Raw genomic sequence first — 24,504 nt, 5'->3', positions numbered from 1 at the left:
CCAAGACAGATTTGTTTGTTCTTCTGTTAGTCCTTGGTATTTCATTGTTCTTCACCAACACCATAATTCAAGGGCATTATTCCTTTGGTGTGGCGGCGATTCTGAACTAACATCCACAGCCCGTGGTCATCCCCTCCGCAGGCAGGCGAGGGCTTCACACCTGCTTCTGTAAGCGGCGGCGCCACGCAGGCGACTGGAGGAGCTGGAAGGGGAGGCCGGGCTGGGGCTGACTGCCGCTCCTGGAATCCTCGCTCCGGGCGCTGACTCGCTTGGCCGGGACCTCTCGCGCCCCCCGCCCTCGCCAGTTGCCAGGACACGCGCCGCCGGAGGCCACGGTCAGCCAGCGACTCTGGGCGCCGCAGGTCAGCGCGGGCTCCAGACCCGAACGCTGCAGTTGTAAACGCCTGACTCTGTCCGCCCACCACGCCCCGCCCTGCCCCGCCCTGCCCTGCTGGTGTGAGTTAGCGAGGAAGGAGCCCACAATCATCTTGGACTCTGGCGCAAATTTTGTTCTCCGTAGGTCATCTTGTCGCCCTTTGAGCTCTGTGCTTTCTAGCCTCTCGCCCCCTTTTACCATGACCATCCCAGAAACAGTAGTCCTTTGCTGAATTTAAACTTTGATCCCTCAAATGGCAACACTGTAAATGATCAAGATTTTTGTTGCAGGCATGGTGGTGAGGGCTCCAGGGGAAGGTGCATCTGATTTTGCGATTAACTTTGGGTTCTGAACGCCAGGAACCAGACAAGGCAGGCAGGTGTGTCTTGGAATTGCTACATCACTCACAGGCTAGAACCAATCATTGTTGAGCATCAAAATTTTTCCAACCCCTTTGATAGGATGTCTGGATTCTGAGTCAGATTTGCTCTCAAATGTGACTGTACCGAGAGGATGCATTTTTTATGTGTGTGTCAACTTTTATTATGAACATTCCAAACACATGGTTTGTATGATGAACTCTAGTGTGCCCATGACCCATTTCAATAATTATAAACTCATGACTAATTTTATTCCTTCTGTTACCTCCCACTCCCTCTCCACCTGCCCCACTGGGTTATATGTAAGCAAATCCCAGACAGCATATCATTTCATAGGTAAAAATTTCAGTATGCAAATGATTCCTTAAAAACAAACAAAACAAAGTACAAGTAAAAACTAAAAACTCACTACCATGGAGTTGATTCCCACTCACAGTGACCCCTCCTTGGGTTTCCAAGGCGGTATCTCTATGGAAGTAGATTGCCCAGTCTTCTTTCTGAGAGTATCACACCTTAAGTACAAGTATCATACCTTAAAAATGCATGATTCTTTAACCAAATATACAATGTTCAAATTTGTCTCCTACTGTAAAAAAAAATCAAATCATAATTAATTTGTTCAAACCAGGATCCAAATAAATTCACTATTGCATTTGGTTCATATGTTCTTTAAGTCTCTTTTAATCTTCCTTTTTCTGACAATGAATTTGAAGGAAAACACATCAAATATGTAATAATAATAATAATAAATAATTCCATCAGTTCAATGTGATCACTGAAAATAAACTCATTGGTTATTTTGGAGGATGTTAGGAAACTCACTGATCTTTCTGAAATAGTCTTTCACTAAATAATGACATTAATTCTACGTTCTTGTACAAACATCTCAGGATAAGTAAATGATTGAGTCAGTTCTTTATTACAAACACCAAGTAATAAATGAAGAAAAAGTGAAGGGAGTCCCTGGGTGGCACAAATGGTTAAACTCTTGACTACTAGCTGCAAGGTTGGCGGTTTCAACCCACCCAGAGACATCTTGGGGAAAGAAGCCTGGTGATCTGCTTCCAAAGGTCACAGTCTAGACAACCCTATGAAGCATATTTCTACTCTGTACAAATACATTGGGTCACCATGTGTTGGAATTGAAAACAAACCAGTTGGTTGTGGTAAAATATATGTAAAAATCACCTAAAATTACATGTCAGCATCTATCTAAATTTACCTGATGAAGAAAACTGGCTTTTTGTCTAGTGAATTTCCCCAAACTGAGATCTTCGGGCTACATCTCTGCAGTGCTGTTAAAGTGTTCTTGATAAATCTAGAAACTTTATGGGATTCAGGTTTAGTACTTGTGACAAGTATACATCCTATTACTTCCTGTTGTATCACATCAGGAGGTACATAACGTTGGGTGGTCTCTCTTTGTATGACGCTAGGGTTGAACAGTGGCTTCAGCTGTGGTCTGTTCTATCCACCCATTGTAAGATTCCCCCATCAGATTCTCCCTTAATATTTCTAGCAGCCATAGATGATGATTGGCTAGGTCTATTACTTCATTAAGGAGCTCTGGTGGCACAGTGCCTAAGGCATTTGACTGCTAACCAGAAGGTTGGCAGTTCAAACCCACCAACCTCTTCACAGAAGGAAGGCAGGGCAATCTACTTCCGTAAAGATTTTCTGCCTCAGAAACCCAATGGGGGTCACTGTGTGTTGGAATCCACTTGATGGCAGTGGGTTTGGTTTGGCTTTTTAATTACTTCATTAGATGTTACAAAAGAGTAATATTCTATCATCTCTTCTTGGTTTATTACCTGGAGTTTGTAATATAGAACTGTCCCTCAACCCTTTAGTTATCCTGAGATGTTTGTACAAGAATGTAGGATAAATGTTTGTGTTTTTCTCTTTATTTGAAGAAGCACTACTTCAGAAAGGTGAGTAGATTCCCTAGCATCCTCCAAAAATAACCAATGAGCTTATTTTTAGTGATCATGAGCTGATGAATTTTTTGACTTGATGTGTTTCAATAAATTGCAGTTATTTTCCTAAATGATGCTATCCCATCTGTGTCCCTTCCAGGTAGCTACTGAGGCTTTTTTTTTTTTTTTTTCCATATGACCCCAGTAGTCTTTAGGGGCTTTCTCACAATCTGTACAAACTCATCTTGTACGTTTATTTTCCCAGATTCTCTGAAGAGCCATTTTCCTTTTAGTGGCAAATGGTATGTAGAGAGGAGCCCTGGTGGTGCCATGGTTAAGCACTCGGTCAGCAGTTTGATCCCACCAGCTGCTCTGCAGAAGGAAGATGTGGCAGTCTGATCCCATAAAGTTGACAGCCTTGGAAACCCTCTGGGAGTTCCACTCTGTCCTATAGTGTTGGTATGAGTCAGAATTGACTTAATGGCCGTGGGTTTAGTTTGGTGGTATTTAGAGACCACAATCTGGGTGAAAAGAGGCCTTCTTTGTGGACAGAGATAAGAAATACTTATCTCTTTTTTTTTTTAAGAGAAAATACATCATGAATTCATACTTATTTTCCAATTCAAATTTAAGATGACTGTGTTTTTCTTTTATGTAATATTTATTAGAAAAAAACTAATCTTTTTTGTTAGGTTGAAAATCTTGGTCCCTAGTAACATTAACATAGTTACTTTTTTGCTTTATCCTACCATCTACCATATATGTGGGAGCTCTGGTAGCATAAGCCTAAGGCACTTGACTGCTAACCAGAAAGCTCGCAGTTCAAACCCACCAGCCACTCCTGGGAAGGAAGATGGGGCAATGTACTTCCATAGTGATACTGCCTCGGAAACCCAAGGAGGGGTCGCTATGAGTCAGGTCCGACTTGATGGCACATAACAACAACAACCATATATGTGTATATATATACCTTTGTTTCTGTATAAATATATATATATATATATATATATCCAAATAAGAGATTAACAATACTAATACATTATTATTATTATTACCAATAAGTTTACTTAAAATTTATTAGAAATTATTTTTGTGATTAATATATATGCAACTATAGATGTACAAATTATTGTGTTTTAAAGTCACTTGATATACCTCTGGTTAGTTAAGTTACCAACTATATACACAGCTAGATTAATTTTGTCTCATTTTAATCTTGTTTCATAATGATGTAAAAAACTTACATGGTTCCAAAGTCAAATATACAAAACAAAGTACATTCAGAGAAGAATATCCATCTCTTCCACCCGGTTCTCTCCTTCCTCCCACGGGGTAACTTTTTATTAGTTTTTGGTTTATCCCTGCACTTAAAAAAATAAATACAAGCAAACAATATGTATAAGCACCGTTTTCCACCTTGCTTTTTTCACTTAATATGTCCTGAGAATTATCCTATAATAATATATACAGACATTCCTAATTGTTTTTCATAGCTTGCAAGGTATTACCAAGAGGTAGAAAGTGCTATGTGGGTGGGCCTGGCTGAATCAGCCTGAGAGACAAAAGTTCAGCGTCACCGTCTCCAGAGAGTGGGAAAGGATGAAGTTCATGGACTGAGGCCGCATCCAGGGCCACGGACTGCGGGAGATGAGGCGGAGGGGGAGAGGACAGCCCCGGGTCTTTGGTCCAGCCCTTGCATCCATGTCTCAACCAGAATGTAGCCAATTGTTTTCTCATCTCATTTTCCAGCCATCACCTACTGATGGGCGTTTGAACCGTTTCCAGTCCCATTGCAGTGCTGCAATGAATAGCCTGCGTATAGACTTTTCCTGTATTTGAAGTTTTCTTTTCTACCCAAGCATACTGGGCAGTGGTGATATTGGGAGGGGGTGATCTAAGAGAAAAAAAGAAAAATTTAACTGGCTACAGACATCAATCAGGGAGCTACTCACTGCAGCACATCCCAAAGTGAGGGGGTGCCGGGAAGGAGAGGGAGGACACGGAGCAACTCTTAAGGGTTCAGGGTGATCTGAGTGCCAGAAAACAGGAGCCGGAAAAAGGGGAAGATCCGCCCGGGAAGGAGGTGTGGAAAGTGTAGATATGTTTGTTTGTGGTTGCATCGTAGAAGGCAACTTTCCCGCGCTCATGATCCACGCGAACGCTCACTCTGCTCGGACGAACGGGAAGTTCCTCCCGGGTGTTGGCCTTGGTGAGCGCTTGGCACCTGTAGCCCCTTTTGTGTAACGCGCAGAAGCCGGCCGTGGGCTCCACCGCGAGGAAACGACGGCGCTGGGCGTGCTCCGAGGCCACGCCCACCACGCAGGTCCCGCCCCCGGGCCCTCAGAGCTCCGCCTCCCAGGCATGGTGGCCAGAGGAGAGGCCAGGCAAACCAGCACGCTGCAGAACGGGTAGAAGCGTGCTGGGTCAGCGGGCTCTTCTGAGTCGCCTGGAGGTACGAAGCCCAGCGTCACTGTCTTCAGATCCTGAGGAAGGACGAGGTGCGGGTGGGCAGAGATCGTGTCGAGGGTCATGGGGAAAATGGGAAGAAAAAAAGGGGCAGTCCTTAGTAAAGTTAAGTCCCCCACATGTAAGCACCCGCGGGATTCGGCCAGAGGGAGACTTTCTCTCCAAGTCACAGCCCTCATTGGCCCCAAAGAAGAAGTCCAAGGGCCCTCCTGCTGCTGCTACTGCTGGTGGTGGTGGGTGGGGTCATTTCAACCTTCAAGGCTGAGACCATCTGCTCATCTTTCCTGATTTCCTGTGGTCTCTGATGCCCTATCTAAAACAAGATTTGGGACTAGTAGGAGAGATATTGAAGGACTCCCCAGTGAAGCAGTTGTTAAGTGTTGTGTTGCTAACCCAAAGGTCAAGTTGAACCCACCAGTGGCTATGTGGGAGAAAAGACCTGGTGACTCTGCAGTCAGCCTTAGGACATGATGGTCCTTGAGACCAGAAAAACTAGATGATGCCCAGCTACCAATGCCAGCCACTCAAGAAAGGATCAAAACTGGAGATCCTGGGTAGAATGGGAGGAAAAACATCGAACAAAATCCAAAAACAAAAATGACTAGAATTACTGGTCACATGGAGTCTGGTGGGACACCCTCCACCCCCCACCCCCGTGAATACTATGGCCCTGGGATATGCTTCCAGCCTGGAATAAAACTCACTCCCAGGGGCTGGCTCTCAGCCCAATAGTAAACAATACATACACAAAGACCGTTCAATCCAGGTTGATGCATCCACATACTCTATGGAGATGCATCCCTTGGAGCAATCAGTCATGGGGCACCAGAGGGGCAACATTCACACGGAGGAAATGCAGGACACACAGGAGTGCATAACTATGAGGGGTACAGGGGGAGAGGGTACTGAGAAGGGAAGGGAGGAAAATGAATTAGGTTTGGGGATGGTAACTGGGAGTGATACCAAATGTACACGAAATGTTGAATGTAAAATAAACTCTGCTCTGTAGATTTGCACCTCAGACTTTCTGAGCTCCAGTCATTTTCTAATGTGGGCCCCCTCAAAGAAAAGCAATGTGTAGAGTGTTGGAATAGAGAAGGAGGAATAGTCAGCCTCCTTTCCTCACACACACAGTTTTACTGGGATTCAGACATTGAAACATAGTCTATCAGGGTTAGAAGGGCCCCCATCCACCTACTACAGTGGCTTGAGTAGTGGTGGTTCCAATCTCTGCTAAAATACTCAGGATTGGGGCCCTCATTCTGTCTCTTGATTTGTTACCTAATCTCAAACCCTCATATATACCAGTGGCTGTGGAGTCATTTATGGTGGCCCCATGAGTGTAAACAGTAAAACTGTGCTCCATAGGGTTTTCAGTGGCTAATTTTTCAGTAGATCACCAGGACTTTCTTCTGAGGCACCTTTGAGTGGACTCATACCTGAAACTTTTTGGTTAGCAGCCAAGTATGTTAACTATTTGCACCACCCAGGGACTCCTTCTTATTGCAATATTAATTAATTCTCCTTTCTTGGGCTTGGGGATGGGAGAGACAGTAGAAATATGGGGCAGAGAATAGTGATCAGGTTCATGGGGATAGATTAGGTGGATTGTGACTCAGGCAGGGACCATCTCTGGTCCCCCACACCTGACTGGACTGCTGCATTGGTAAATAGTTGTTTCAAAAAGAAGAGAAAAAATGGAATGGAGGGGAAACAATAGGGGACACCCCAATCAAAGCACTAAGAAGAAGCCAAGAATATGACATACACAAAAAAATATTGTTCTACATCCTACCATGGTGAGTAGCAACTGGGGTCTTAAAAGTGTGCAAATGGCCATCTAGATGTAACAATGGGGGTCTCCTTATCCAGATCAAAGAAGAATGGAGAAAATCAATGATGCATGGAAACAATTAGTCCAAGGGACCAGTAGACCATGCAATCCTCAGCCTATACATATAACCATGAGACCAAAAGAACTAGATGGTGCCCAGCCACCACTGTCAACCACTAGGAAAGTGACTAGTGCAGGAGATCCTGGATAGAGTGGGAGAACAATATGGAACAAAACTCAAAATCACTAAAAAAAAAAAAAAAAGGCCAGGTTTACTGCTCTGTTAGAGCCTGGTGAGACCTCCGAGACTATGGCCCCTAGTTACCCTTCAGGTTTGGAACTGAACTCACTTCTGTGGCTTCCAGCCAAACAATGGACAGGCATATAGGATGAATATTTGCATCAGGTAGATACACTCCTTAGAGCGATCAATCATGGGAGAACAGAAGGGCAGTGTTTGCACAGGAAGATAGCTGGGGTGGAGGTGGGAGGAGGTAGGAATGTATAGGAAAGAACACAGGGAAGAGGTAACTACAGGGAGGAAGTGGGAAGAGAGGTGTTCCATTGTGGAGAATTGCAGTCAATATCATGAAACAAAATGTGTATGAACTGCTGTATGGAAAATGAATTTGCTCTGTAAAATTTTACCCAAATCACAGTAAAAATTAGAAAAAAAGAACCAAAAGAAAAGAGATCGAGAAGCCAAGCTTGGGTGTAGGGAATGCTGGGAGGGGGCTTTGTCTTTTCCCCTCCTTTTGATCAAAGAAATCCCGTCCCTTCTCCAGGTCTTCACTCCCCTTATCTCCACTCTAAGTAGCCCAGATTTCTCCCCAGACCCTATTCTCTTGCCCAATTCCACTCAAAGTAGGGACCCTGGAAAGCTCTCAGCCACTCACTTTAGGCCATCTACGTGCCAATGCTCTCCAGGATCTCAGAGCTAGCTTGGCTTTGAGATACCTCAGCATAAGACATCCTGTTTTGTAGCACACAAAGTGGTGGATGGGGTGCTTTCTGAGAACAGGAGGACATGGGTAGAAGATTGAACATAGACGAGGAGCAGGAATTTGGTGATTCTGGTTCAGTTGTTCCTCTGCCTTTGAGGGAGAAAAAAAGGAGAAATGAGAGGTCAGTGGGAGCAAGGTAGGAATAATTCTCCATTGACAGAAAGCACTGCTGAGCTCTAGATACAGTAGGAGGGATAAGGTTAGACCCAAGAAAGTGCACCTGAACAAGCTAAGGGTAAGTTGATTAGTGGTGTATTTCCTGGAGCAGGTGAAATTTGAGAAAGAAACAAATGAGATGTCGCCCCCTTCTCTCATTGCCACCCCCATTTCTGGCATCTGTAGATTCCACAGCTCCATAGCCCTCTACTAACCTCCAGGCCTTCTTACAATCTCTCTAAATCCCTCTCCCTCTCTCCGCTACTCCTTTCCATCTCAGGCTGGAATGGAGAGAACTCATTCCCACCTAACTCTGATTGGAGAGGATGATCTTCCATGTTAGGAAGCCCTTTATGCAGGCTAGACTGCACCCTTGCCCTGCAGAGTCGATTCAATGCATTCCCGTTCTGTGCTTTGGGCAGATAGGGCACAGAGGAAAGCCCTTTCTCCTACATTTTGTCCACCTGTTGACTTGGAGGTCCCTTCTCTGTACCACAGGAAGTAGTGTCAGGAGGCAGGACTCCGATCTGGAAAGGGTGACACAGGCTCCAAGATTTTGTTCATTTCACAATTATTTTTCTCTAACAGGGTCCCTGGGAGTTGGGGAAAGAAAGCCAGAAGCTGCAAATTAAAAACAAAACCAAACATCCTACCACCATCAACAAGAACAAAAATCAGTGATTCTCAATGGGGACCATCCCCCACCCATGGGGAAGTATGGAAACCTTCTGGGGTATCTCAGTGACTACAGGAAGGGTGTCCTGTCTGGCCTTTAGTGCCTCCTAGGGTCTGGGATATCAAACATTCAACAGAGCACAAGTCATGAAGCACAACAAAGACATCCCCTCCAAACACCAATACCTCCTCTCGTGGAGAAACACTGGTAGAACAGAATCCCTTTGGCTTCGGAATGCGTAATGTAGTCTCTGGCTTTGGAGAAATTAGTTCTAATTCTGTCTCTTCTCCTTACTGGTCATAAGACCTGGGTAACTTTGCTTACCTTTCTGGAGTTAGAGGGGCCTCACTTGTATATTTCAGGTAATAACACCTATCTTGGGGGACTTGTGGGGTTTTGAAATATTGCATGTGAGTGTTAAGCATAGTGGGCCTTTAAGAAATGATTCTTCTTGAACCCACACCTGTGGCTTCCAGCCAAGCAAAAGACAGCACAGGAGTTGAACATTTACCTGAGGTAGATACACTCCTTGCAGAGAACAATCATGGGAGAAGGAAGGGTTATTTACATACAGGGAGACAGCTCAGGGGGCAGGGGTGCATGGAGGGATGGACACAGGGAAGAGGTGACTGTTGGGAGGAAGTGGGAGGGGAGCTGTTGCATTATGGTGAACCGTGGTCAATATCATGAGACAGTGTATGCGAACTACTGTATGGAAGGTGAATTTACTCTGTAAATCTTCACCCAAATCACAAAAAAAAAAAAAAAGAAAGAGAAAGAAAGAGAGGAATAATTATTCTAGTGTTGCCATCTCAGGTGGCAGAATCGGCTCTGAGGACTTTGGCATAGGCTGTTATTACACTGGATCTCCATCCCCTGAGCTGCTGTGACCTCACACCTAGAGGAGTTTGCCAAGAATCCAAGTATGGGGCTGAGGGCAGCTAATACTTCAGAGATTGAGCTGTGCCTACCTCCTCCTTGTTCCACCTTTCTCTGAGGAGTGAAGAAATAAATTAAAATTTTTATTACTTTTGAATATTTACAATTTTGAGATTAGATACTGTTTTATGAGTTGTTTTTAGTTGCCGTCAAGTAGATTCTGATTTTGTAGCAACCCTGTGTGTACAGAGTAGAACTATTCTCTAGGGTTTTCAAGGTTGTGACCTTTCAGAAGCAGATTGCCGGCCTGTCTTCCGAGACACCACTGATGGATTTGAACCACCAACCTTTTGGCCGGCAGTTGAGTGCTTAACTTAACCATTCACACCACCCAGGAACTCCTTTTTGTGAGTTACTAGAATTTAAAATAATAAAACTTATATCCATGAACCTGTTTTTCTTAATTGCCTGAGGAACAGACATTTGCCCATATCTGGGCTGCAAGTAAGGAACACTGGTGATGTAGTGGGTAAGGCATTTGGATGTTAACCAGAAGGTCAGTGGTTCAAACCTACCATCTTCTCTGTGGGAGAAAGATGAGGCAATCAGCTTCCATAAAGATTTACAGCACTGGAAACCCATTGGGAGTTACTATGAGTCAGAATCGACTTGATTGCAGTGGGTTTTGATTTTGGTTTGGGCACCACATGTAATCACAGAGATGAAATTCCTCCCCTTTGCCTTTCTCACTTTCTCCAAATGACAAGAGCAACTGTCAGTCCCCACTTACAGCTCTTCATGAAGTCCTCATTCATGCCTCTGAAAAATCTGCATTTATCTTTCTTCCCATCAGCCTGGAGCTTTTCTGTGAGAAGAGAATGGAGTGAGATGGAAAGGTGCCCCTAATTTGTACTTCTAGCCTCCTAAACTATAAGAAAATACATTTCTGTTCTCTACAACCACCCACTTGTGGTGTCTCCATTACAGCAGCACTAAGAAACTAATGCAGAATTCCTAACATACTGAACCTTTTCTTAGTTGCAAACCCAGACAAGTTCTTGACAAATATCTGACCTGCAAATTGAGATCCATAGTCCCCTACTTCTGTTCTGGCTGCTTGCTACTGCCCTGCAATGCTGGAAGAGGAATTTTCCTCAAAATTTCATTGACTTTGAATCTACTTTCTCTTCATCTGTGCTGTTGTTGTTGTTATGTGCCCTCCAATCGGACCCGACTCATAGTGACCTCTCCTTGGGTTTTCGAGGCAGTATCACTACAGAAATAGATTGCCCAGCCTTCCTTCCAAGGAGTGGCTGGTGGGTTTGAACTGCCAGCCTTCTGGTTAGCAGTCACAAAAGCTCCAGTGTGTGCCAGAGAAGCACAGCCACTTCCTGGAGGTTTCACAGGCCCAGCCTGAGGGTAGAGGCATGGCCCTGCCTCCCCGGTCATCCACCGTACAGAGGTTCAACCAAGCACAGCTTTCTGATGTCACTGTGCTAGTCAAAGGGTCACCGTCCATCATCAGTCCAGAACCCCTCTGTGGCTGTCACGGGAATGAGGGAGGCAGACAAGTAAGATATGATTAAGATAACTGCCTGAAAGGAAGCATGGTGACATATGGAAAGTGCTGAGCAGAGTCTGGCATTTCTGAAAAGGTCATAGCCTTGAAGATCCTATGGGGCAAAGTTCTATTCTGACACACGTGGGGTTGCCATGCGTCAGGACCAACTCCACAGTAACTGGTATGTATAAGATTTTATATTAGGTAATAAATCAGGAGACAGAATGAATGCTCATTCCTAAGTATTTTAACAGAAAGTGGAATCACCATTCCCTAAGTCATTGCAGAGGGTGGATAGGGAATCTTGTAATCCTGATAAACTATGATTCAACTGCCAAATGCCACTCAAAGTGTTGGAATCAACTGGATGGCAATGGGATGATCATTACTTGGAGTCCCTGGATGCTCCAAATGGTTAACAAACATGCTCAGCTGCCAATGAAAAGAATGGAGGATTTAGTCCACCCAGAGGTGTCTTGAAGAAAAAGCCTGCTGATCTACTTTGGAAAACTAGCCATGGAAAACCCTGTGGAGTACAGGGCCACTCTGATACAGGGGGTTGACATGAGTCAGAACTGACTCCGTGGTATGTATGTATGTGTGTATATATATATATGTGTGTGTGTGTGTGTGTGTGTACACACGTACACACACATATACATACATATATACATATATGTATGTGTGTGTGTGTGTGTGTGTATATTCTTTTTTAAATGATGATTACTGGCATGTACAATTTATAGTTCAGCTTTCCTTAGGTGAAGGGGAGAGAATCCCCTTGAGGTGGATATCAGAGAAGGTAAAAGCCTCTTCCTTACCACTGAATTTCTTCAGGGTTTCCGTGATGGAGTTATGCCTTGATTTAGCTTCACTGAATTTTTCTCCAGGTACGTAGGAACAGGAGTTGGATGGAGAAATTGAAACTTTTGAGTCCTGAGAAGACAGGGCTGAGCTATGTGGTGAGATCAGAGAGGGGTTTGGGGGAGGGAGGATTGTGACAAGAAGATGGGGATATGGGGATGGAGCCTAGGGGTGTGAGTAGAAGTCAAGAAATAGGGAGCTGGGAGTGAGGAGGCTAGGGTTAGGGTTATGGGGCCAGAGATGAGAAGTAGGGAGATGGAGGGGTCAGGGAAGCTAGGGCCATCCATTTGAGCAAAGAGGCATGTGGAAGGTGCCAGAAAATAGGAGAACTGGTGCTGAAGAACCAGGAAGCTGGAAAAAGGATCTCTCCTCTTTCAGAACCAACCCACTTGCTTAGGCCTTTCCTGGTAACTTAAGTGTTAGACAGAGTGTATGGCATTTGTGAGGCAGGCATGTTGGTCATGTTTGAGCATTCTATAAGTACATGTTGAGTATTATTTGTGTGAATGAATCAGTATGAAAAATGCACTTGGGACAACCCATCATACCTGCACAAAACAACTTTAATGTCCTAGAAGAGAAACAACAGCACATTCTCCCCTCTTGGTGGATTCAGTTCGTGGCAACCAAAGAGTAAAGAGCCTATTTGGTGTGAGGCAGAGTAGGTGAAGGGAGAAGCCACTCTCTTTCTTCACACCTACCACGAAGGGTTCCTCCAACATATGCCAGTGGGCAGGAAAATGACTACCTCAAGAGAACTGAGTGGAGAGGTGGGGAAGAGGGAAGAGTGAGGTTGTGAAGATGAATTTTGTGTTTGAGACTAAACCAGGCAAGCCTTCATTATAGATGGGCAAGGGGTAGGTGGAGGGCTGGAATGGCTTTGCTTGGTCTTTGTTTAAAGAAAGAAATGGTGAGAGTGGGAGGTGAATTCAGGAGGGATGTCAGCTTATTTTGAGCATTGACTAGACCCATGCTGTCCAATATGGTAACCACATGTGGCTACTGAGCAACTGAAATGTAGCTAGTGCTAGAAGGAACTGAATTTTTAAATGTGTTGAATTTCACAAATTTAAATTTAAAAACTGCAAGAGTCTGAAAAATACTTTTCCCATTAAATACAACTTTATTGATTTGGTAGGACTACATTTTACTTCAACAATTGAAAATTTAGTGAATTGAGATGGTGCTAAGGTATAAGATGTATACCAAATTTCAAAACTAAGAAGAAAAAATGTAAAGTATCTCAGTAATACTTATAATTATTGAGTATAGATCTAAATGATAATATTTTGAATATGAAAAAAAGAAACAGACAAAATCACTGCCATCAAGTTGAATAAACTCTTAGCGACCCCTCAGGGTTTCTGAGGCTGTATCTCTAGGGAAGTAGATTTCCCAGTCTTCCTTCTGAGTAGTGGCTGTTGGGTTGAACTGCCAGCTTTCTGGTTAGCAGTCAAATGCCTTAGGCACTACGCCACCAGAGGTCCCCTTATTTTAAATTTAGTGGGTTAAATAAAAAATATTATTAAAATTAATTTCACCTGTTTCTTTTTCTTTTTTTCCTTAATGTGGCTACTAGAAAAAAAAATGTTTAATTACATACGTGGCTTGCAATATGTTTCTAAATTACATACGTGGCTGTTGTTGTTAGGTGCTGTCAAGTCATCTCTGACTGTGGTATAGTAAATTACTTTGTTTGGCTTTTCTATCCATAAGTCTTTGTAAACTCCAAGGTGGGATTTGCTATGAGCAACTGAGGAGCTCCTGATTGCTGAAGGTGTCCACCTGGAGTATTTCTGTTGGGAGTGGCACAAAACAATGTTCTGGGAGGTGCCCACTCTCTCTCAGGTGCTTAGAGTTCTGATGCTGTAATTGGCTAGTTTGACCACCCTGCCGGGCTCAAAAGGAGGCTTCCTGGAGGCAGAACTCTCTCTGACTGCTGGTTGAGGAAGACGTGCTGCTGAAAGAGACACGGGCTCCTGAGACACGCGTTGCTGGGAAAGAGACGCAAGAGACACGCATTGCTGAGTGAGACACCGAGGGACCAGCACTGCTGGGAAAGAGACTGTGAGAGACTCTTGGCTGAGGGACGGTGGGCTGGGAGAGAGACTGAGTGTTCTTCCTGAACTTGAGTTGTAGCCTGGTGCTTCCCTAATAAACCTTGTAATCTGTGAGTTCTGTGTGGCCACTGCAGCGAATTATCGAACCCAGGAGAGAGGTGGTGGGTGCTTTGGGAGGAACGGTTGGTGAAAGGGCTGGAGGGAGGCAACATGTTTGGCCTTTCAGTAATAGGCCTTGGGTTACTGCTGGTAACCCTGTCTTCCCCTTGTGAGATTAGAGGAGGTCAGAATATGTGGCCTCCTCGCCGTTTTTGCAGTCTGACTCATAGTGACCCCATGCACAGCAGAAGGAAACACTGCCCAGTCTTTCACCAGCCTCATGATCCTTGCTATACCTGAGCCCATTGTTCCAGCCACTGTGTCTATCCATCTCATTGAGGGCCTTCCCCTTCTTCATTGACCCTCCTCTTTACCAAGCATGATATCCTTCTCCAGGGAATGGTTCCTTCTGACAACATGACCAAAGTAGGTGAGACGAAGTCTGGCCATTCTTGCTTCCAAGGAGGATTCCAACTGCATTTCTTCCAGGACAGATTTGTTACTCCTTTTAGTAGACCATGGTACTCTTAGCATTCTTCTCCTAATAAATCAGGAGATAGAATGAATGCCCATTCCTAAGTATTTTAACAGAAAGTGGAATCACCATTACCTAAGCCATTGTAGAGGCTTAAGCATCAACTCCTCTTCAGTCTTCCTTATTCTTTGTCCAGCTCTCACATGCACAACAGGTGATTTAAAATACCATGGCTTGGGTTAGGCACACCTTAGTTTTCAAGGAGATATCTTTGCTCTTCGGCACTTGAAAGAGGTCTTTTACAGCAGATTTGCCTAATGCAATATGTCGTCTGATGTCTTCACTGCTGCTTCCATTGGTATTGATTGTAGAACCAGTATGAAACCCTCAACAACTTCAATCTTTTCTCCATTCACCATGAAGCTGTTTATTGGACCAGTTGTGAGGATTTTTATTTTCTTTATATTGAGGTGTAATCTATATTGCAGCCTTTAATCTTCATCAGTAAGTGCTTCAAGCCATCCTTACTTTCAGTAACCAAATTTATGTCATCTTTTGGCATGGTCTGCTAAAAGGACTAAAAAATCTGTCCTGGAAGAAGTGCAGCCGGAATGCTCCTTGGAAGTGAGAATGGCCAGACTTCGTCTCACCTACTTTGGTCGTGTTGTCAGAAAGAACCATTCCCTGGAGAAGGATATCATGCAAAGTTGTATCATCTGTGTTAATGAGTCTTCTTCCAATCCTGATGCCATGTTCTTCATATAATCCAGCTTCTTGGATTATTTGCTCAGCATACAACTTGAATAAGTATGGTGAAAGGATACAACATTGACACACTCCCTTCTTGATTTTGAACCATGCAGTATCCCCTTGTTCTGTTTGAACAACAGCCTCCTGATCTATGTACAAGTTCCTCATGAGTACAATCAAGTGTTCTGGAATTCCCATTCTTCTCAAAGTTATCCATTATTTGTTATGATCCACACAATCAAATGCTTTTGCATGGTCAAATAAAACATAAGTAAACATCTTTCTGGTATTCTTTTCTTTCAGTTAAGATCCATCTGACATCAGCAATGATATCCCTCATTCCACGTCCTCTTCTGAATCCAGCTTGCATTTCTGAAAGCTCTCTGTCAATATACTGCTGCAACCGTTTTTGAATTATCTTCAGTAAGATTTTACTTGCATGTGATATTAATGATATTGTTTGATAATTTCCACACTCTGTGATATCACCTTTCTTTGGAATGAGTACAAATATGGATCTCTTCCAGTCAGTTGGCCAGGTAGCTGTCTTCCAAATCTCTTGGCATAGCCTAGTGAGTGCCTCCAGTGTGACTTCCATTTGTTGAAACATCTCAGTGGGTATTCTGTCAATTCCTGGAGCCTTGCTCTTTGTCAATTTCTTCACTGCAGCTTTGACTTCTTCCTTCAGTACCATTGGTTCTTGATCATATGCCACCTCCTGAAATGGATGAACATTGACCAGTTCTTTTTGGTACAGTGACTCTGTGTATTCCTTCCATCTCCTTTTGATGCTTCCTGAATCATTCAATATTTTGCCCATAGAATCTTTCAATATTGCAACTCAAGGCTTAAATTTTTTCCTCAGTTCTTTCAGCTTGAGAAATGTCAAGTGGGTTCTTCCATTTTGGTTTTCAGACTCCAGGTCTTTGCACATTTCATTATAGTAATTGACTTTGTCTGCTCGAGCTGCTCTTTGAAATCTTCTGTTCAGCTCTTTTATTTTGTCATTTCTTTCACTTGCTATAGCTATTCTTCACTCATGGGCAAGTTACAGAGTCTCTTCTGACAACCCTTTTGGTCTTTTCTTCCTTTCTCGTCTTTTTAATGACCTCTTGCTTTCTTCATGGGTCATGTTCTTGATGTCATCCCACAATTCCTCTGGTTTTCAGTCATTGGTATTCAAAGCTTCAAATCTATTATTTAAATGGTCTCTAAATTCAGAAGGGATTTCGTCAAGGTCATACTTTGGCTCTCGTCAACTTGTTTTAATTGTCTTCTACTTCAACTTGAACTTGCATATGAGCAGTTGATGGTCTTTTCCACAATCAGTTCCTGGCCTTGTTTTGGCTGAAGATATTGAACTTCTCGATCACCTCTTGCCACAGATGTAGTTACTCTGATTCCTGTATATTCCATCTGGTGAAGTCCATGTGTGTAGTTGTTGCTTATGTTATTGAAAAAAGTTATTTGCAATGAATAAGTCATTGGTCTTGCAAAATTCTATCATGTGATCTCCAGCATTATTTCCATCACCAAAGTCATATTTTCCAACTACTGGTAACTCTTCTTTGTTTCCAACTTTTGCATTCCAGTCACCAATGATAATCAACACATCTTGATTGCATGTTCGGTCAATTTCAGACTGCAGAAGTTGGTAGAAATCTTCAAATTCTTCATCTTTGGCTTTGATGGTTTAAATTTGATGGTTTCATAAATTTGAATAATAGTATTAACTGGCTTTCCTTGTAGGCGTATGGATATTATCCTGTCACTGACAGCATTGTACTTCAGGGCAGATCTTGAAGCACTCTTTGTGATGATGAATGCCACACCATTCCTCTTCAATTTGTCATTCCTGGCATAGTAGATCATATGGTTGTCTGATTCAAAATGCCCAAAACTAGTCTATTTCAGCTCATTAATGCCTAGGATATCAATATTCATGTGTTCCACTTCACTTCTGACAACTTCCAATTTTCCTAGATTTATACTTCATACATTCCATGTTCCAATTATTAATGGATGTTTGCATGTTTCTGCTCATTTTGAGTCAAGCCACATCAGCCAGTGGAGGTCCTGAAAGCTTTACTCTATCCATACTGTTAAGGTTGTCTCTACTCTGAGGCGTCAGTTCTTCACTAGTCACATTTTGAGTGCTTTCCAACCTGATGGGCTCATTTTCCAGCACTATATTGGACAATGTTTCAGGACTGTTCATAAAATTTTCCAGTAATATATCAGACAGTGTTTCACTGCTATTCATAAGGATTTCACTGGCCAATTCTTTGAGAAGTGGATGGCCTCTTCCTTCTTCCTAGTCTGTCTTAGTCTGGCATCTGCACTGAAACCTGTCCACCATGGGTAACCCTGCTGGCATTTTGCAATAGGAGTGGCTGGCATTATTTTTTTGTTGAATAGCACTAGGCTAGAGGTAGAATGATTGGGGTGATCTCAATACTACTAACTGAAAGGTTGGCAGTTTGAACCCACCCAGAGGGGTGCCTTGGAAGACAGCCCTGGCTTCCAAAATGCCACAGCCTTGAAAAACATATAGAGCACAATTTTACTTTAGACACATGGGGTCGCCATGAATTGAATTTCACTTGATGGGAACTAACAACAACAAACAGGAATTCTGCCAGGTGGTCAAGCTCTGACCTGTGACTAGGGAGAAGCCCATCCGTCTCTGCATCTGTGGCCCCCAGGGACTCTTACCCAGAGCAACTCACTGGGTGACATTTGCTGCTTGGCATTCAGGGAATCAACAAGCTTATTGAGAGAGTTCAGCTGTGCCTCAGTGTTAAGTGTCATAGAGAGGTGGCTCCCCTCGGCTCCTTCCCGATCCAGCCAGGCCAGTCGTGACAGGAGAAACTTCTCCTCCTTTAGGACCTGACTCAGGTGTTTGAATTCTGTGATGATCCTTTGCTTTTCACACTCCACCTGGGCCTGGGGGACAAAGAGAATGGACACTGAGAAGATGAGACTATGGCCTCAAAACCCTAACCCATTTTATCCAGTCTTTTCAATTTTATTAAGTTTATATTTATATTAATTGTCAATGCAGAACAATGTTCTATGGCAGATTTGGAAAAGGAAATTTGTAGAGAACTAACTTTTTTTTTTTTTTTTTTTAGCATTTACTATGAGCTCAGTTTTAGGCTAAATTATTTATGTTTCCTTCAAGGACCTGAGTCTCTAAAACCATATTATATTTCCATAAGGCTTTTCAATTTATAATCTCCTTTCACAAAGATTTTTCCTTTTATATGTACACACATAAAACAAAGAAGTTGGGTTACATTATATTGTCTTCATTTCTAACTGAGGACTCAGTCTCTGCTTAAGAGATAGCCTGTGAGAGGCAGAGATGGGTCTTAAAATTAGTATTTCTAATGCTAAGACCAGCCCCTGTTTTCCCTACACCACTGTCTCCAGGTGAAGGATACTGGAGTCAACATACTCTAATAACACAAGGCCAGATGCAAAGGTGCTATCGCAGACAAGCCAAATGCTGTGGTGGAGTAGAAGCTGTGAATACATCCTAACCCATGATGTCCCTCTAGCTGCCCCTCCTACACATTTCTCCACTCTGAGCCACTTGCTTTGTCACTAGGTCTTTTTCTGAATGGTCAGTGTGATAAGAGAATCTAGGGACATGAGGGTGAAGATGTTTCTGCTTCCAAGGACCATGGGACAGAGACACCTGCCTACCCCTGAGCATTTTCTTACCACGAAGACATCGGTCCTCTGTTTGGCTTATGCTTTCATTGTATTATTGCCTTCTTTTGCTGCAAAGCCTTGAGTTGCAAATGAATTAATCCCTGTGGGGAGAGGACCATTATGATAAATTGTGCCTGTGCATTCTCTTGACCTCACAAAACCTCCTAATCTCTCAAGAGGGTGGGTGAGACTTGGTGGGGGGTACTTGGTGCCAGGAGTGATGGAGAAGTAGACATCTGAGGCTTCAGTGACCTACAAGAGAAGAATGTGTCATCTGTGAATAATTATGATTCATATTTGCATGGTACTTTGGGGTTAATAAAGGATTTCCATGACTTTCCCTCATTTATCTTATCAGACTGCTACAGAAGTAAATTATATTCTGTTCTGTTCACTCCATTTGAAAGGTAAGACAACTGAATCTCAGAGAGGTCAAATGATTACTTGAATGTCTTACAGAAAACTCAGAGCTTGGACTTGAGCCCAAACCTTTTGATTAAAAATCCCATGCCTTTTCTAGTCTCTATTTTGCCTTGACTTGAAAAGACAAGGCAACCAGATGATATGCCAGAGATGATAAGACCTCCAGTGTGGCCATCGTACCTGCCTCTGAGTAGTCTGCTTAAATGTAAGGGGTGGGGGTGATTGTGGTGCAAACCCAGAGCAACAGTAACCATTCCTATATCCTCATGGAACTCCTGGTCTGATGGGTAAGACAGAGAAGGGGCCCAAAATTCTTAACCTGATAGTTTTTAACAGCTTTTTCTATTTACCTGGTTTTGTGAAATTTGGGGTCCTTGGATTCATGACACACTATGCAGAGAAATCTCCCATCATGCTCACAGAAGTAATGGAACTTCTCTTGGTGCTTCTGACATCTCAGTTCCTCCCTTTCTGGCTATGCCTCAAAGGGGCTCATAGCTTGGATTTTCTTCACGAGATTCACCAACAGTCAGTTGGACCTCAGAGCGTCCCTCCTCACATATTTATTGCAAAAAGGACATCCAAGTAAACTGTCTGATGTGTCCGCAGTCTGGGTAATGCATTTGTGGCAGAAATTGTGCCCACAGTCAATGGTGACAGAGGCCTGCAGAATTTCTATGCAGATGGGGCAGATCACTTCCTCCTGCAGCATATTGACAAGCTGTGAACTGGCCATGATGGAACAAGAGATCTGCTTCTAGTCTGTGGAAGTTGTATCAGGTCTGCAGGAAGGTTTCTCTGAACAGCAAAGAGATGGGTTGTAGACATTTGTTCTAGCAAGAGAGAAGGAACAGAGGAGAAGGAGGTCAAAGAATTTACCAATTAGATGGAGGACTGGGGGGTGGGGAACAAGAGGGAGATAAAAAGTAAATGCATAATGAAAAGAGTAAGAGTTAGAATGTAGAGAACATGTTAAAGAGGGAACAGATGGGTAAACCTACCTCTTGAGAACAAATGGCTATTGTGAATGGATATTTGCTGCTTAGAAAATGTGCAAGTTGCGTTGAACCTTGGACTAATTAAAGATATGTGTATAAAGGCAATTAACTGAGATTTAAAGGAATAGCACACCCAAGTCCACAGGATAAAGGGCTTACTGTCAGGTTCAGTAGAGAGTGGAGGGCTGGGCAAGGCCTCTCAAGGTCATACATGTTGGGACCAGTCAGCTGGTTCACTAGCCATGGTTTTAAGCATCTCTTGTCTGCAGAGCCCAAACCTTGGGAGAGCAAATGGAAATGGAAATGAAAAACCGATTGCCATAGAGTGGATTCTGGTTCAAGGTAACCCCATGTGTGTCAGAGTAGAACTGTGCCCCAACAGGTTTTTAATGGCTCATTTTCAGAAGAAGATCACCAAACCTTTCTTCTGAGGTAACTCTGGGTAGACTCAAACTGCCAACATTTCCATTAGCAGATAAGCATGTTAATTGTTTGTACCACCCAGGGGCTCCATATGGAAAGGAAAAAAAAAAAAAAAAAGCCAAACCCAAACTCACTGCCCTCATGTTGATTCCAACTCATAGCGACTCCTCTTTGGGTTTCTGAGAGAGTATCTCCATGGAAGTAGATTGCCCAGTTCTTTACTTAGAGCACATTGGCTCCTTGTGAAGATATCACCCACCTCAGGGAGTTTCCATTCACAAGGAAGAAGCAACTATCCCTCTCATGGGGGAGTTTCTTGGTCCAGTGGGAGAAATAAGAAATTCCTTTCGGCAAGACTATTCTCTTGATTTGTACATTGTTCTTCACCCTGGTGGATCTTTACTGCCTTGCAACACCAGAACCAGTCTGTCTTTTGTTGTTTTCCTGTATGTCTTAACTATGCTGGTGTCTCCATACCCATTCTTTGTTTTGCCTATTTGTTTTCACTAGAAAAGGACATCATATTTGGTAAAGTGGTTGTTGTTGTTGTTATGTGCCCTCGAGTCGGACCCGACTCATAACAACACGTCCTTGCGTTTCTGAGGCAGTATCACTACGGAAGTAGATTGCCCCATCTTCCTTCCGAGGAGTGGCTGGTGGTTTGAACCACCAGCCTTCTGGTTAGCAGTCAAGTGCCTTAGGCACTAGGCTACCAGAGCTCCGTGCTAAAGTGGAGGGTTAGTGAAAATGAGGAAAACTCTCAATGAGATGCATTGACAAAATGAAGTCAAATTAAAGTGAGTCCCTGCCTGGTGTGCAATTAAGCCAAATCAGTTCACACACCCTGTGTATTTGAGAGAAGAGAAAGATTTATTACCACATGCATGGTAAGGAGATGGGCCAGTACCCAAATCTGACTCCCCAAGTGGGGCTTGGAGTACAGCTTTTGTAAAGTTCAGGAAAGGGGTCTATATATATTCATATAAATTTCAGGAATTTAGGCATGAATTAGCTGGAGATTAGCTAAGGTTTTGTTCACCCAGGTTTAAAGGGACAGTCAATTTTTAATGCAGTGTGCTTGCGCAACAGATGAGTTACACTGACTTCCTGTCACCAGCTGATGGGGGCTTTGGCAGAGGGGGAGATGTTAGTTCTAGCACCTTCGTTTCCGTTTGTCTCACTGTACCTATCCGTGGGCCAAAACTGGTCTGAGCCGATTTTAATTGATTTCAAGATGGTCTGGGTTGTTTCTGAAAAACAACATTAAAGAAATGTATTATCTTACCTATTCATCTGTCTCCAGCTAGGATGGGGGCTGATTACAGAAAGGTGGGGAATTAACCTTCCATTTAACTCAGCTTTTAAGGAAAAAGTTTATCACGGCTGCTCATCTGCCTCCAGCCAGGGTAGGGGATGATTATAGAAAGGATGAGGAATTGAACTATAATTCAACTCAGCTTCCAAAATAGCCACAACAATGGACTCAAATATTTCAAAGATCATGGAACTGGCACATGACCTGGCAACATATTGTCCTATTATGCTTAAGGTCACCATGAGTTAGAACCAACTCCATAGCAACTAACAACAAATGACAACAATCTTTGTTTAGTGTATTTGTGTTTCTCCCTGTTTTCTTGGTTCTTCTCTGATCCCTGAACTTCCTTAATCTATCTATGGCTTCTGTTCTGACTAGAAAATTTACTAACCAGTATCACCTGTACTTTTATAACACAGTTGTGTCAAACCTTTCCTCTTTTACTTGTCTTCATCTGGGTCCTGGCTTTAAACCAACCTCCCCTCTCCCCACCTGCCATCTGTCCTTCCCAAGAAGCAGCCATTAATTCATCTGGTATTAATCTTTGGTCAAACAGGGATTATGGATGATTGTATGATTATAGCCAGACACATTCTGATTTGCCTGGGACAGCCCCTGGTTTCATCTTTGTCCTGGAGTAATTGTTAATAGCTCCTCCATTCATTCTCAGGAGTGTCCAGTTCACATGGTAAATTATATGGTTATCCTAATTATAGCAACCATTGAAAGTCAAAGACTTTCAGAAATGCCGTACCTCTAGGCCTTTCTGTTTGTTTGCTTTGAGGATGAATTAAGCATCTTAACATTTGCTTAATGATTTACAGTTTATACTCATCCTGAACTGCTGGGCCCTGGAGGCAGAATTTATCTTTTGGACAAGTTTTATTTGGCTGACAGGGTCATTTAAAAAATAACCATAATTTGAATGCCTTAAGAGAGGTGACCTATTTTCCCCATCACTCCCTAATTAGCCAAGTTGTCCAGGCCCAGGAGAACATTTGATCTTCTGATCCTGGTTTACAAATTTCTTTTGCATATGCTACAAATGCACTAAATTTTCACCTGTAAATCCAAAGTATCAGCAATCACTAGCAGTAATTAACAACTTTTCTAAAAAAATAGATGATCAGTAAAACCAAAACTTTGTTATTTCAAAATATTAATACTATACTAATAATCTGGGAGCTCTGATAGCATAGTGCCTAAGGCACTTGACTGCTAATCAGAGGGCTGGTGGTTCAAAGCCACCAACTACTCCTCAGAAGGAAGATGGGGCAATCTACTTCCATAATGATACTGTCTCGGAAACCCAAGGACGTGTTGCTATGATTCAGGCCCGACTTGACAGCACATAACAACAACAATAATACTAATAATCTGGGGGTTAACTTTAGCAAGTCCTGGTCAAGAAAAAAAGAGAAAACACAAATAAAGCATATTAAGATTAAAAATGGAGAAATATCTATTTATAGTAGATATAAAAATTATAAGACAGAATAAAGAACTTTATGTCAATTAATGTGAAAAAACATATGAAATGAAAATGTGAAAAGATAGGGAAAAAAAATCACACATAAAAGAAGACCTAAAAAGACTTTGAAAATATACCATGTCAATGAACAGGAAAAGTCAATGTAGTAAATGCAGCAATTCTCCATCCATTTATAAATCGTATGTAGTTCTGATTAGAATCCAATTAAGGTTATTTGTCTGTGTGTGTGTGTATGTGTGTGAAAGTTGATAGATGGACTGATTCTAAAATTCATACAAAAAGGCAAAAATTCCAAAATAGTCAAGACAATTATGAAAAGGAAAACAAGGGGAGGGGAATTGTCCTACCAGCAAGCAGGACTTATTTTAAAGCTGTAATAACTAAGACTGTGTGGTATTGTCACAAAAAGAGGCAAATGGATCCATGGAACTGAATAGAAAGCCCAGAGCCAATGGGTTCTTGGATGGTGACTTGACCTGTGATGGAGACACCATCCCATTCAGTGGAGAAAGGATGGTGCCTAGTCAAATGGCTTCCTACTGAGCAATTGGGGCTGGGTATTTGATCCATACCTCACAACCAAATAATTTCAGAGGATTTAAAGACCTATATTTGGCAAAGATATATATATATA

The 24,504-nt window shown here is 42.8% G+C and overlaps 1 protein-coding gene and 1 pseudogene across 1 annotated transcript; both read right to left on the bottom strand.

Annotated features, from left to right (window-relative positions):
- Positions 1-4,683: 4,683 nt before the first annotated feature.
- Positions 4,684-5,203, bottom strand: LOC122151079 (annotated as a pseudogene).
- Positions 5,204-8,639: 3,436 nt separating this feature from the next.
- On the bottom strand, positions 8,640-20,375 carry TRIM31 (tripartite motif containing 31). The gene is given in 8 exon segments (XM_042782372.1): positions 8,640-8,725; positions 10,478-10,552; positions 12,070-12,132; positions 12,135-12,184; positions 12,661-12,683; positions 18,212-18,442; positions 19,373-19,468; positions 19,959-20,375. Coding segments are annotated over 8 exon segments (1,041 nt in total).
- Positions 20,376-24,504: the final 4,129 nt, after the last annotated feature.

This window comes from Orycteropus afer, unplaced genomic scaffold, assembly GCF_000298275.1.
Source record: "Orycteropus afer afer isolate SDZICR_OR568_19922 unplaced genomic scaffold, OryAfe1.0 scaffold00294, whole genome shotgun sequence".
Lineage (NCBI taxonomy): Eukaryota > Metazoa > Chordata > Mammalia > Tubulidentata > Orycteropodidae > Orycteropus > Orycteropus afer.
Note: the sequence above shows the minus strand (reverse complement) of the source record. Positions and strands in the feature narration are given on the sequence as shown.